Genomic DNA, 15,597 nt, shown 5'->3' on the forward strand with positions numbered 1-15,597 from the left:
CTACATGTCACATTGCTGTCCCTGAGCTCCAGGTCTTCCTCCTGCTTCTGCCAGCCTGTCCCTGGGCACTGTAGAAGAGGCACACAGGGAGAGATCAACAGGCTCTCAGGCACCTCAACCCATCACACCGATGAGCCTCCCAGGTGCTTTTTACACACCCATCTAGACTCACACCTCCCCAGGTCAGGCAGGTGTAAGTTCACACCATTGTGCAGCCTTATCTTCCAGAATAGTGCCCAGGATCCCAGAGACTTCAGACACACAAACACACACACACACACACACACACACACACACACGTACACACACACACACACACACACACACACACACCTGAAATGGAAACCACTGTCTGCTGCTCAGTCACCCACACAGTGTCCTTAGCTTTCATCATAGGATCCTCCATTGACAACATGGTTTTCCTGATGACTGCCCACCTGCCCTCCTCCCTTGACCACATCTCCATCTGCTCTCTCCCTGATAAGCTCTCCATATCCTGGTCAGTCATTGCCTGAGATTTCCCTGGGCAGGTGGCATCCTGCATGTGTAAGTGGGTCCAAGAGTCCTCCTGCTGCTCTGCTCCTACCAAGGTCCATGGCAGTATCTGGAGTCAGTCTTGGTGTCTGCAGGGCTGTGGCACTTCTCCTGGGTCCAGGGTGGTATGGAACACAATGCTCCTCACATCTCACAATCGAGAACCAAAAGGCCAGTTCTGCTGAGGATCAGGGACTTTGGTACCCACCCTAATCCTTATCTCAGGTCAACGCACAAAGTGAATTTGCTGTGACTCTCCTCACTAACGTGGAAACCCACAGCACACCTGGTCTCAGTGTGCACAAGGACACTGCTCACTCCTCACACATGTGTCCCCTTGAGAGAGGAGTGAGTGACCTGAGCATGGACATAGGAAGAAGCAGGGGGCCACAGAAGAGGCAGGAACAGGACAAGGGCAAGTATCACACACCTGAGGGAGCTGTAACCCAGCTCTGCCCATCCTGGGGTTCATGATGATGACGTTAACCAGGCCTGGCCTGTGACTCTATCCAGCCATTCTATGAGCAGAAAACTTGGTGATGTACGGGTTCAGGGCATGGGGAAAAATGCAGCAGCCATTCATGGGATGCCAAGGCATTGTGGCAGGTCCACACATGTCCACAAATATGAAGCTCACAGTACTCCACCTGTGGGTCCTCCAGACACCAGAGCCTCAACCAAGGCTGCTGACCTCTGGCTGATGGCCTACGACAAACTCAACCAGTCTATCCATGACCTATCATCTTTCTATCTTCTATCACCTTCATTTCTTACCTGCCTTTCTCTTTTCTCCATATCTTTGTGTCTGCGTGTGTATAATCAAACATAGGTCTATGTGTTTGTAATCTGTCATTCACCTGTCATTATTTTAACAATCATCTATCACTCTATTTAACTGCTTAGTTGAGATGTGATCAATACAACTGGTTCAATGAACTTAATGAACACATCCCTCTGACCAAACTACATCAAGACCCACCTAGAATAAGAAAGTTCATCCTGACTGAGAATTTTGAGGGTCAGGACATGGTCATCCTACTCTATCAGGCTGTGTCTGAGGTGACGCAAATCCCCAAGGCAAAATGCAGGTGGAGGCAACAGGTGTAGGACGTGGTGGGCATGAATTAGAGACAAAGTCAAGAGGGGGCTGGGAGACAGGGACTACCTACTCCAGGTACTCCTTACCCACCTACATGTAGCACTCAGGTAGTCCATTCTCACTAGGATTGACTGATGTGGATGTAACTCACACTTTGATATTTTCACTACCAGTAATAAGACAGAGGTTGTGGGAGGTCACCTTAAATCCACACCATAAGCTTCAGAACTTAGACCTCAAATTTCATGTCCATCTTGCATTGTAAAGTGAATGTGGTTCTTCTCTGATAGTCGTCATGGAGTGACCATTCCCTGCATTTCCCAAAAGGTCAAATTCAAATTCTCACCTTATTAAAGGCAAACACTTGACTGAGAGGCCCTTTCAAAATCAGAATCAGGTCACATGTGTCCAATACACAGTGGCATCAATAAACTATCCCATTTGAAGCAGGAGGACTAGGACCATAGAGAGAAAAGATTGGAAAAATAATGGAAGGAACCCCCACCTGGGCAAGCCAGTCATGTGACCTCAGGGTCACAAGAAGGAGAGGCATGTTCTCCTAAGTGATTGGCCTGCCTGACCTTGTGGTGCTACCTGCTGCTGCTCTCATGACCTCTCCCATATCCTGGCTCTCTCCACAGCCAGCAGTTCTCCTTGGTAGACAGTGCACATGACTGCCATCTCTTAGTTTCTGGGGTCTCCGTTCCAGCTTCAGGCTCACATTCACAGGTACAAGCATCATCTTCCTCCTGCTTACCACAGGGATTCTGGCCATTTTACTCATTGCCTGACCTCCCAGAACTTCTTTGAAGGATCAGTGGAGTCCTCCATGAACAACTAACTCCAGCATCTTCCATTCCTATAGAACCAGCTCTCTGTGCATGATACCAAGGTATGCTGGAAGATCAAGCAGGAACTGAGCCCACTGGGTTCATGGCTACTCTGGTCTCTTAGTGCCCAGGAAGGAGCTTGGAAAACCCACTTCCTAGTTCGCTGATATGAGCAGGTACCCCACTATTTCTTCTCATGGGATTTTCTTTCTACATTCCTGACCCTGCAATGGGTGTGCCCTTGCAAATTCCTTAGAGGTCCTTGAGGCATCTGTTCCATTGTCTGGGTAGAGTACTTACCATCTCCTTTTGTCTGTAATCTCTTCAAAAACCCCAACTTCCTTGTGCTCAGTTTTACATGTACAATTCTGACTCATCTCCAAGTTTTCAAATCCTTCTGCTCTGTATTCTGCTCCTGATTATCACCATAGACCTGGTGTGATCATTTAATGCCTGCATTTGGTCTTTCATCTCATCCTTCAATGCCTGCATTTGCTTCCCTGGTTGTTTTAATTATGTACATTCTGAACTCCTTTTCTGACTTTTCTTCTGCTGTGCTGTCATTGGGTTTTATTGATATAGTATCTAGGTTTTTTGGGGACATTTTCTTCCCTTGCTTCCTCCTATTGTTCAGATATCAGTGGGACTCTGAGATGCTGCAGATTTCCTCTATTGGCTCATAGTGTCCCTGTAGGTTACCAGTATATCACCTCCCAGGCTTCAGTAGCCTGAAGTCTTGGAGGAACTTGATAATGCAGTGCTTCTGAAGAAAGTTGCCCCTAGCCTGCTACTGGGTCCAGGTCTGGGGGCTGGTTCTGCATGGAAATCCTCTCACTGGGCAGGCCTGCTCTGAGAAGCTGGCTGTAGACAGGGCCTGCCACCGCCAGAGGGAGCAGAGTGCTTGGGGAAGACTCTCGCTGCCCTGCCCTGCTCTGAGAATCTGCCCACTGTCCAGGCCTGATGCCCAGGCTGAGCTTCACCCAGTGGGAGAGACTCTCCCCCCGTCTCTATGTTGGTCTGAGTCTCTCAATACCTTCCCTTCTTGAATCCTGAGCTCTGGAGCAACGGGAGATGCACTCACCCTCTAGTCCGCCATCTTGGATTCTCTCAAGCTCTGATTTTTAACAGTCATTATATTTCTTCCAAGAGAGTAAAGCCCAGAACCAGAGTGATTCTCAGTTGATCTTCAAAGAACCTTAAAGAAGAGATAAGGCTAACTTCCTCAGATTACTTCAAAAAAGGAGAAGAAGAGAACAATGAAAGTTTCATTCTATTAATCCAGTAACACCCTGTTTCCAGAACCAACACAGGCACATGCAGGAAAGAAGACTGCAGACCAATGTCATTGATGAAAACAGATATGAAATTCCATTTTGATGCTTCTTAATGGAATGTGTGGAGCTGAGGACCAGGGCCAGGTTTCTGCAGTGGGACAGGCTGTGTCATTACATCAGCTGAGCCCTGTTGAGGAGCAGGAGGTCCTCTAACAAGCCCACTCAGGAGCCTTGTCATGCCAACTTCTTCCAACCACAGACCAGATCTGTCACCTGAGAACAGGAGCCTCACTGCCCAGATCCTGCCTGAGACCCCAGGTGTCCCTTCACCTGACCTGACTTCAGCAGTCCTGGGGAGTAGAGGCTAGAGCTGAGGAACACCCTGGCAGGGAGATTGATGAACATAGTCCCTGGAACTGCTGAGAAGATGACTCCACCATACTTTCATCACTGTGTTGCTTGACTCTGGCCCAGGAAACAGCCACCATCATGACCAGCACAGACAACAGCTCTCAGCTGTGAAAGTCCTCACCAGGACCATCAGGATATAGTCTGGAAGATTTGGAACCCAGGGACATGAGAATCAGAGTCAGTTCTCTCTGGTCCTGTGATCAATGTCTCTGTCCTCATCAGACCTGTGAACAACTATGTTGTTGCAATTTCTATAACTGCCAGGGATGTTAACAGGACTTGTCTGCTCCACACTCAAGTGGAGGGACATATGTAGGATACACATGGCCAATCCATATCAATACGTCAGAAGTACTAAGAATAACAGATCTCTGAGCCAGAGTCAGCAGGACTTGCATGACTTGTCCCTATTAGAAAGAGTCTGCCTCTTCTTGGTCATCCTGCGCACTTGGATATGGGCCAGGCTCACAGGGGTTGGCTGGATAGTTTGTGGTAGCCTCACATACTCTAACCCAATCCTTGAGTTGAGAGTCAGAGTCACCACAGACACATCCAGAAAGAACTTGTGTTAGCTTCACTGCCTGAAAGTTGAGGACGTGTTCATGCATCACTGGCAGACACATAGAGGATGTGTGTTGTCAAGACACAAATGTCCCAGCATGGAGATCAGGTCCCTCAGCCGCTCAGTACCAGCAGTAAGCTCAAGGCCATCCGAAGAGCTCAGGACCACTAATGAGCACTCAGGACCAGCCGGTACCTGAGGACAAATAGGGCCATCAAGACCAGCAGAAGTTCAGGACCAGCTGATTGCTGAGGACAAATAGGGGCATCAAGACCAGCAGAAGTTCAGGACGAGCAGGGGGCACTGAGGAACAGCAGGCAGCTCAGGAAAAAGTGTCACCTCAGGGCCAGCAGGGGAGATCAGAACCAGGAGAGAGAACTCAGTACCAGCAGGTTGCTCAGGACCATAAGGAACATCAAGACTAGCAGGGAGCTCAGGACCATGACAGGGAACTTGGCACCACATAAAGTTCAGGTCCTTCAGGGGGAGCTCAGGGAAAATTAACACAGAGCACGGAGTTTGCACACCATGACATCTCCTGTGCTCTGAGTGTCCCCATCCACAGTCTGCTCCAGCATGACTAAGCCCCCTCCCTCCAAATGTCAGGTCATGCACACAATAGAAGTCTCTGAGGATGTCACTAGGTGTGTCCACCAGAGCACTTTAGGAAGGTCAGGAAAGCAGTCATGTCCAAGATGCAAGCAAAGCATAAATAATTGACTCTTTCCAGATATGAGCTGTAGGACACAGTGATTCACAACTCATGCTTCTGTGTGTGATTGTACAATTCAATTATGTGTTTAATGTTAATTACTCTATCATGATTTGTTCATATGTAAAAGTAATTATTGGATGAACTTTGCAAAGCATACAAATACACAAAATAAATTATACTTTCCTGAGAGCTACTATGTCCACCATTCTGCCCCATGACACTCCCATCTACTCTCAGTGCTGCTCTTCCTGGGCCTCCATCCAGAGCTGCTATATACCAGGAGGAAATGCAAATAAGTCCTCACTCTGCTGATAAAAACCAGCCCACTATGACCCTGAAGCTCTGCACAGGAGCCCAGCCCTGGACTCCAGCTCATCCCACTCAGTGGTCAGGACTCAACACAGGCTGCTCACCATGGACTGTGTGCTCAGCTGGGTTTTCCTTGTGGCTGTTTTCAAAGGTGATTAATGGAGAACAGAGATCCTGAGTGTGTGAGTGGACAGGAGTGAGAGAAAGAGTGGATGAGTGAGTGTCCTGACCAGGCTGCCTCTGTGTTTGCAGGTGTGCAGTGTGACGTGCAGCTGGTGGAGTCTGGAGGAGGCCTGGTGCAGCCTGGGGGGTCCCTGCGACTCTCCTGTGCAGCCTCTGGATTCACCTTCAGTAGCTATGAGATGAACTGGGTCCGCCAGGCTCCAGGGAAGGGCCTGGAGTGGGTTGGGTATATTAGCAGTGGTGGTGGTAGCACCTACTACCCAGACTCTGTGAAGGGCCGATTCACCATCTCCAGAGACAACTCCAAGAACACGCTGTACCTGCAAATGAGCAGCCTGAGAGCCGAGGACACGGCCACCTATTACTGTGCTAGAGACACAGTAAGGGGACCTCAGTGTGAGCCCAGACAAAAACCTCCCTGCAGGGTGCGCAGGGCCAGCAGGTGGCACTCCACAAAGGGAGCTCAGATTCACACAGGAGCAGATGCAGAGAGACTGGTGTTGATTACCTGCACCTGGTGGCTTCTGAATGTACCATCCTCACAGTGGAGCTCACTGTATTTCTCTGTATTAATTCATGATGTCTCTGAAGTCAAGAATTCTTGGACTTTTCCTGATGCTTTTCCCCGTTTTCATTCATGCCTCTTACTCTCACATGACAGCTGGTTGATTTGATGTAATTCAACAATCACACAATTCAATTGCTCCAGTTACATCCATATGCACTCAGCTCATGACAATTGAATGTGAGGTCACAGGCTGGATTTCTCCCTGTCCACATTTGGACCCTGTGCCCAACACACATGCCAGCAGCATGTGTTCCTGATGGTTCTGTGCAAGCTGGATTCTCTGAGCTGAAGGAGGCCTTCACAGGGAGTCACAGCCTTCCCACTGCAGGTGCCTCTGAGGCCCACAGCTGGATGCATCCCTGGATAGCAGGGAGCAACAAAGGGGAGAAGACACACAGGGAATTTCCAATACAGGACAGGTCAGAGGACCTCACCAGGTGTGTGCAGCTGGCAACTGGAAGATGGTCATGTGAGCAGTCAGGTCCAGGATGAGAACAAAGACCAAATACTCAGTCACTCTTGCCAGAAATGTGCTGCTGGACAGAGGTAACTCAGGCCTCTGTGGGGTTTTACATTTGCACCATGGAGTTAACCCTGATTCCTCCATCTAATATTTAAGGTGGTTTGTAAATAAAAATCAGGATAGTAGCATGTGTAAGCTTGGGGACATGGTTAGCGGCCAAATAAAATCAGACAGATAGTGGCTGAAACAAGCTTTATTGTAATTTGGCTCTCAGGCAAATCTCCCAGTACCCTGGGGTACAGACAGTTAGGGAGTCAGAGAATATCATGCATGTCCCCTGCTGCCCAGGGTTTTCATAGGCTTGAATGGGCGGGGATCCTGCTGAGTGACAGGTGGCTGTTATGAGTCAGTGGAGATTCTGCTGAGTGAGAGGTGGCTGTTTTGAGTCAGTGGAGATTTCCTGTCTGCTTTGATTGGTCACTGTTTGGCGCTGCCCTTTGTCTCAGTTGCTCTGCTCTGCCTCCTACAGTCGCTCAAATTTTGAACTAACAGGGTGAAACAGATATTATCACCTCATGTATATATATGACTTCATAACCAATGTCATCCAACAAAACATACAATTAGAAAAATTAGATTATACACATTTAAGTATCATCTACCAAAATATATAAATGCATTCTACTGTCTAAAAAACAGAAAAAGTATTAAATAGATAGATAGATAGATAGATAGATAGATAGATAGATAGATAGATACAGGGAGGATATTTTCAAAGAGAAAAGATCACAGAAGGAATCTGATGTTCCTGAATGCTGTTCTGCTCACCATGCTGCCCATGACCCTCCCATCTGCTCTTAGTGCTGCTCTACCTGGGCCTCAACCCAGAGCTGCTATAGAGCAGAAGGACATGTAAATAGGGCCTCCCTCTGCTCATGAAAACCAGCCACCCTGACCCTGCAGCTCTGCACAGGAGCCCAGCCCTGGACTCCAGCTCATCACACTCAGTGGTCAGGACTCAACACAGGCTGGTCACCATGGACTGTATGCTCAGCTGGGTTTTCCTTGTGGCTGTTTTCAAAGGTGATTAATGGAGAACAGAGATCCTGAGTGTGTGAGTGGACAGGAGTGAGAGAAAGAGTGGATGAGTGAGTGTCCTGACCAGGCTGCCTCTGTGTTTGCAGGTGTGCAGTGTGAGGTGCAGCTGGTGGAGTCTGGGGGAGGCCTGGTGCAGCCTGGGGGGTCCCTGCAACTCTCCTGTGCAGCCTCTGGATTCACCTTCAGTAGCTACTGGATGAACAGGTTCTGCTTGGCTCTGCAGAACTCACTGAGGTTGTTGGGTTTATTAATAAAGAAGGAAGTAAAACAAACCATGCTGACTCAATGAATGGTGATTCAGCATTTCCAGAGACAACACGAAGAACAGGCTCTACCTTCAAATGAGCAGCTTGACAGCTGAGAAAACAGCCAATATTACTGTGCTGGAGACACAGTGAGGAGGCCTCAGTGTGAGCCCAGACACAACCTTCCCTGCAGGACCTCCAGGGTCAGCAGGGAGCTCAGGGTCAGGCCAGGAGGAGGTACACAGAGGGTTTGGAACTGATTTTCTTCATCTGTGGGCCTCTCCACGTACCATCTTCCTGGGAAAGCTCTTGGACTTGTGGTCTATTCTAGTCTTTGATATCTCACAATATAAATATTCTGGGTATTGTCACATATTTTTTTATAATTTAGTGTATCACAGTTATCTTGGGATTCATTTTGACATTGCATTTACGTTCATTAAATGTGAAATTCTTTTTCTTTCCTGAGTACCTCTTGTATTAGTCAGGGATTCTGTAGGGGAACAGAATCAACAGGAAGTATGATCATGAAAATGGTGTTTAGAAGATTGGCTTACATGACCAGAAGCTGGATAGTCCACAATGGACATCTGAAGGCTGCAGAGCTCAAAGAACCAGTAGCTGTGAAGTCCAAGAGGCTGAATCCCCAGAACTAAAGTATCAACCGTGCTACCCTAGTCTGAGACTGAACCTTCTGGAATCTTCCCGGAGAATCCCTGGCAGATTCCACTTAGGAAGAGTGAAGAAACAAAAGTTTGATAACCTCAGGTGATCTCAAAGCAATCATGTATCCATGTGAGACACTTTGTTCCATCTTCAGCACCAAAAGTAAATAAATAATATAGAGGCATATATTAAAAGAAGAATGGAGTTTGCATCTGCTGCTCCTTCCTTGTTCTTCCAACTTTTATTCATCCAAGTCACCACCCTAATGGGTGATGCTCCCCATACTTTGGGACAGTTTCAATTTCACTTCAATATCCCACATGCCAATCATTACTAGGCACACATCAGTCACTCAAAAGCCTCTTCATCATCCACATCTCTTATTCCAATCAGTGGACAATTCAAATGAACCATGACACTCTTTTTTTTTCTCCTCCTCCCACCCTGTTTTCTTTCCTCTACTGACCTTTCTTCTGTGTTTTTACAGCTTCCTCTAAATTAACAACATATCTCTATATGAGGGCCTCTCTGTGGCACATCCCTCCATGAGCAGGATGCACACTTGGGCAGAGCTGACCATTCACATCTGCTCAGTCCCCTCCCTGGCTCCTCTCTTCTTCTGGCCCTCCTCCCTCACCCTTTGTCTCCTTCCTCTTCTCCACTCATCTCTTCTATTTTCTTAGGATTCCATTTGTCTTTATTTTTGTTATTTGCTCTGGTTTCCACATAGGACAGAAAACATTCAATCTTGACTGTGAGCTTTTCTTATTTCTCTTGCCCTAATGCTCTCCAGCTCCTTCCTTTCACCATATTTTCACTCTTGCTAATGACTGAGTGGGGCTGCATTTAGTATAATCCATGTTTTCTTTATTCATTCATTATCAATGGGCATGTGGGCTGGTTCCACGGCCTGGCTCTTGAGAAGTGCACTGTATAAACACTGAACTGGCTGTGTCAGTCTGGCATGCTGGCTTTAGGTCTTTGGGATAAATACCAAGGAGCAGCACTGTTGGGTCCATCCAGTTCATCCCTGTTCTTCTGAGGGATCTCCCCACTGCCTTCTTCATGGTTGTTCTCATCTGCTGTCCCACCAACAGAGTGTGAGTGTACCTTCCCACGATTTCTCCAGCCTCATTATTGTTTATGTTCTTGATTGCTGCCATTCTCATTGAACTGAGAAGGTACTTCATGGTCATTTACATTGAAATATTCCTAATTGTTAGAAATATGAAATATTTTCAAATAATTGTTGGTCTTTGAGACTGAACTTGGGAGGCTGAGGCAGGAGAATCATGAGTTCAAAGCCAATCTCAGCAATGACTAGGTGCTAAGCAACTCAGTGAGACCCTGTCTCTAAAGAAAATACAAAATAGAGCTGAGGCTGTGACTCAGGGCTCATAATCCCCTGTGTTCCATCCCCTGTAACAAAAAAAAGTGAATATTTGTTTGTCATTTGTATTTCTGCTTTTGGGAAGTGCCTGTTCAGATCTGTTAACCACCCCTTAATTGAATGATTTTTTTGGAATGTTAAAGTTTTTGAGTTCCTTATACTTTCTGGGTATAATCGCCTCTCTGAGGAGTAAGGCAGAGGTGTTCACCTGATCTCTAGGCTCTCTCTCCAAAGCACTTTCTTGTCTCCTGTGCTGTGTAGAAGTTCCTTTCCTTCACCCTGAAGTTCTTTCCTTCACCCTGACTGATTCTTCACTTTGTTCTTTACTTTAGGGTGTTTTCTGTTGGTTTACTCTTTCAGATTCTGACTCTTCATGTTCACATCATCAGACAACAGATATAGTTTATCTCTTCCTTTCTGGCTTGCATGATTTTCAACATTCTTACTGTCTAATCCCTGGAGCAGGTTCTCAGTCCTTGTGGAAGAGAAAGGCTGAGGGACCAACTTTGTCCCAGTCCATGTCTCAGGGAAAGCCCTCAAGTTCTCCCACTGAAGCAGGATCTACTGCATGTTCTGAACAATGACCTTCCCTGCTGTTCTCCTATGAGTAACATGCTGATTGCTTTCCTCATGGAAAATACTGGATTTCAACCAGTTTTGTCTCTGCTTTTGCTAAGAAGTTCTTGTAACATTGGCCTCTACTGTGCTGTGGAGGAATCACACTGAGCTGCTCCTGCAGTTGTCCTTGCATCCCAGGTCAGGCAGGTGCCCTCATGTCAGGGTGTTGCTCTCTTAATGTGTCCTGCCCTTCAGTTTCCAGCTATCCAGTACTTTTCTGAAGAGTTCCAGAAGGGAATATCATTGGCATGGTGAACTCTCTGGGGAAAGGCAGGTGAGCATGTGAACTGGACCTGAGTGGTGCATGGGCAGGCTGTCTGTATGGCCAGCCTGAAACACTCAGGAAATTGCAGAGGTGGCCTGGGTCTCAGAATTCCATCTTCTTCAGTTCTCATCTGACTATAGCAATCCAGAAAGACTCTGTAGGGCAAACTTCCTGCCTTGAAGGCATCTATGAAATGGTGTGCCCTTTGCTCCCATCTTCATGCTCGGTCTTGCCAGGTCGAGTTGCAACCATGACTAGGATGGGGACATATGAAAATACAGCAGGTCTTGCTGGATGGTTGTGCACAGCAGAAAGCTTGAAGATTTGTGTACAAGTTGCCTAACACAATAGGGGATTACATACCATCATATAGATAAGTTCTCAGGAGCTCACTCTGACCTAAATACATGATTTAGCTAATACTGGGGTGAAGATATGTCTGCAACCAAGGAGAATCACATGCAAATTTTGAAGACTCCTCTTTGACTCCGATTCTTTGAATGGGATTTGGGCTTAGAATTCTACTTCTCAAGAGCTCCTTGGACAGTGGCAAAATCCTGCCACAACCATCACTAGCAGGTAATGAAGAGGACAATGCAAATCCACCCATGGGCTGTGGACATTCTCAAGTTCCCTGATGAGATGAGTTGGGAATGAGTCTCCCATGATATTCACCCTAACCCTCTCTTACCATGAGGACAGCATCAGATAAACCCCATGGGAGACTCCTTCATGGTAACATCTGAAAAATTCTCCTTCCCTCTCTGAGATCTCCACAGGCAAAAGGACCAGAGGAGAAGTTCTGACATGGTAGGGGACCCCCATCAGATCCTGCATGTGATGTCTGTCTTTATTAGTCAGGACACATCTCCTCCAAGCCACCACCAAGGGACTTGGGTCATTCAGACATGCTCCAGAGAACAATGTAGAAGGTCACTTGGTGCTGAGGAGACGGATGGACACTCAGCAATCCAACCTGGACAGGCTCACTGTGCACTCCTAGATGTGGGTGCCCCACTATGGCCATGCTTCAGACCACTGTGCAAGGTGGTCTTGGCAAGTGGTCAGGGTAGTTAGATATGGACAAGTGGAGGACTCAGTTCTTCTCCTCATTGACACAACAAACATGCACAGGCACTCTGGGCCCAGTACCAGTGCAGCAAGTGGGCACAACAGACAACAGGTTGGGAAGACCCACCATGCGTGAGTCTCTTAGCATCACCAGGTCTGTTCCAGTCTGGTGAGGGTTCTGCTTGTCTCTGGTTTTCTTCAGCCTGCACTTCTGGCTGAGGTTTGCTGGGCTCTCTAGTTCACAGCAGGCTTGATCTTCAACAGTGGCCATCACCTACAGGGGAGGGACTGTCCAAGCTTATGTCTCCCATTTCCCCTATCACCCCTAGATGGATTTTCTACTTTACTTATTTATCCTTAAAGTTTGCCTCAATCAATGATTGTCAATCCTGAGTACATGTTATATTTTTAAGAAGAAATTTTTTACAACAAGGGAAATATTAACTTTGGAAAATCTAACCTTGAGGATGAAGAGAAGCTGTCATTCCTCCTTAGCCAAGAGCACTGGGATTCTCCTGCCTCCTGGCTCAGCTGGGTGGAGATGCACCATGTGTGACCCGGAACATGGGTTCCCCTCTCCCTGGAGCCCAGGCAGAGCGCTGCAATCTTGGGAGGAGGAGGGTAGCAGCTGTTCCTCGCTGCACTCTCTGTGCTGTGTGCAGGACTGAGGTTCAGTCATGGCTTAACACAAAGGGTACACTCAGAACTTGTCTGTTGTGTCAGGTCACACCTAGGACCTCTCCCATATGGAAGTGCTAGTGTGGAACAAGGTGGCAACACTGGCCATTGCCTCTCTCTGCACTCACTGTCCCCTCAAGGCTTCTTGGGGCTGTGAGGTTTGCTGAGTCATAGCAGAACAGGGTTTCAATCTTTCCCTCACTATCTGCTTTCTCAAAGCTTGTGAGTTCCACATCCTCTCCAGAGGGGTGGAAAGTTGTAGGGTGCCAACAGAGTGTCCCAAATTTGAAGTACGATGTGGACTTTCTGTTGAATGAGGAGAAAGTCTGGCTTAGGGGTGTCCACACTTCCTGCACTCTAAGGCCTTTCTCCATTGTGAATGCTTCAGTTTGAATGCTCCAGTGATAACTAGAAACACTGCAGCTCTAAAACTCCCATATTCACTGCATATATAAGGCCCACTCTAGTGTGAAATCTCCAATGATTATTAACCTGTACAGATGGTGTAGACCTTCCCAAGGTCACTGCACTCAAAAGGACTTTCGCAGTGTGATCCCACCAATGATTAGTTATCCAGGACCTGTGACTGTAGACCTTCCCAAGGTCACTGCACACATGAGGGCTTCCCAGTGTTATCCCACCAAAGATTAGTTATCCAGGACCTGTGGTCTGTGGACCTCCCCAAGATCATTGTACTCACAAGGACTTCCACAGTGTGATCCCACCAATGGTTAATTAGCCAGGACCTATGGATGTGGACCTTTCCCAAGGTCACTGTACTCACAAGGCCTTCTGTAGTGTGATCCCACCAAAGATTAAATAGCCAGGACCTGTGACTGTAGACCTTCCAAAGGTCACTGTACTCACAAGGCCTTACTTCACTGTGAACACACTAATGATTAATTAACTAGGGCCTGTGGCTGTAGACCTTCCCACAGTCACTGAACTCATCAGAATTCTCCAGTGTGAATTCACCAGCAATTAATTAGAAAGGAGCTGTGGCTGTGGACCTTCTCAAGTTCACTGCACTAATAAGGCCCTTCTCCAGTGTGAACCCACCAATGAAAAATTAGTCAGGACCTGTGCCTGTGGACCTTCCTAAGGTCATTGCACTCATAAGTCTTTCCTCTCCATGGAACCCTTGATGCTGAACCGGTATAGAATTTCCCCTAAACCACTTCAAATTCACTGCATCTGAAAGGCTTACTCCAGTGTGAATGCTGAGGTGTGCACTGTGATTGGCATTTCTGCTAAAGATTTTCCACCCTCACTACACCCAGTGGGATCTGTCTGGAGTATGACAGGCAGTACTGAGGGTGAGGAGCTTTCCAGTTCACTCCAATCCTAGGGCCTTTTACCTATCAAGGTCCCTGCACTCTCAGGATTCCTTGGAGGGTCCCCTGTCTATGAGTCATGTGGTACCTGAAAACTTGAGCTGGTCAAACTTCTTCCCAGCTCCCTACTTTCCAGGCCTCTCCAACAGCTGGATTCTGCCATTGCTCAAGACTTGGACGCTGTCCTCCTCTTTGTAAGTGTTTCTCTCCAGGGCACAGCATGGTGTGGTGAGGGTTTTCTCTTAGCTCTCCTCTGTGGGTGCACTCTGCTCAGATGGAGCCTCCTCAGCCTCTGCTCTGTGCCAACATCCCCTTCATCATCTGCAGGTGGTTCTGCAGCTATAGGAGCCCAGGACATTTCCTGCCTGACAGTCAGCGCCATCAGACTCCCTCCCTGGAGGTGCTGTCACTGCAGCCACCACAGGAATCTGGCCTCTGTGTGGGCACCAAGCCCTCCACGGTCCTGAACTCCTGCCCTGACCTCCTCAGCAGAGCCAGATTTCCCCAGATCACTTTTAGAAGAATCTTTAAAATATCTGATTTCCCACCATATCACTGACTAATCAAATGAGGACATTAACAACTCCTCTTTTATTACCTGCTCTAAGATAGAAGGAATGAGAGACTTAAACAGAGAAAATTAGGAGGCTGATCTCTGCAGGGAGTCCCCATTGTGCAGTTGTGCACACCCTGAGCCAGGCAGGTCTCAGAAGTCCTCTGAGAACTTGAGAAATCTCAGCCATCACAGGAGTGTGAGAAGCTTCATCATGAGGCAGGTCTAAACAGGAGTGCTGCAGAATATGTTGACACCACTGACCCTGGGAGACAAGGATGTTAATGGTAGAGAAAGACAGGGATGATGTGCTTGTCCAACCCCACAGGAAGTGCCATCACTGACTCCTGGAAGATGCCCACCTACTGTTTGTGTCATTTATACTTTCCTCATTTTTTTCTCATGACATATCCAGGAGGTTTGGCCCACCCAGCATTCCTTGAAATAACTACAGGAACTTTGAAAAGAATGTATTCCCTGATCTGTTTTCCTCTGTGACACGTGATGACTCCACCTCCTCATGACTTAATTACACGTGGTCCTGTACTTCATTTACCCATCTTGGAGTGAGACTATGTCCCCCAGTTCTCAAGAACAGACCTTGACCTCAGGGAGCTCTGGAATCCAAGGCCTACCATCTCCCAGGAGCTGACAGGCCCTGTCTAGAGGTGGTCAGATGCAATGCCAAAATCAGCTAAAACTCACGGCAGGCCACCCAGAGGAGGTGGCTT

At 47.6% G+C, this 15,597-nt stretch overlaps 1 gene segment (V, D, J or C); it reads left to right on the forward strand.

Annotated features, from left to right (window-relative positions):
• The first annotated feature begins 5,777 nt into the window (after positions 1-5,777).
• Positions 5,778-7,847, forward strand: LOC124974736 (immunoglobulin heavy variable 3-23-like). The segment is given in 3 exon segments: positions 5,778-5,885; positions 5,987-6,313; positions 7,810-7,847. Coding segments are annotated over 3 exon segments (411 nt in total).
• Positions 7,848-15,597: the final 7,750 nt, after the last annotated feature.

This window comes from Sciurus carolinensis, unplaced genomic scaffold, assembly GCF_902686445.1.
Source record: "Sciurus carolinensis unplaced genomic scaffold, mSciCar1.2, whole genome shotgun sequence".
NCBI lineage: Eukaryota > Metazoa > Chordata > Mammalia > Rodentia > Sciuridae > Sciurus > Sciurus carolinensis.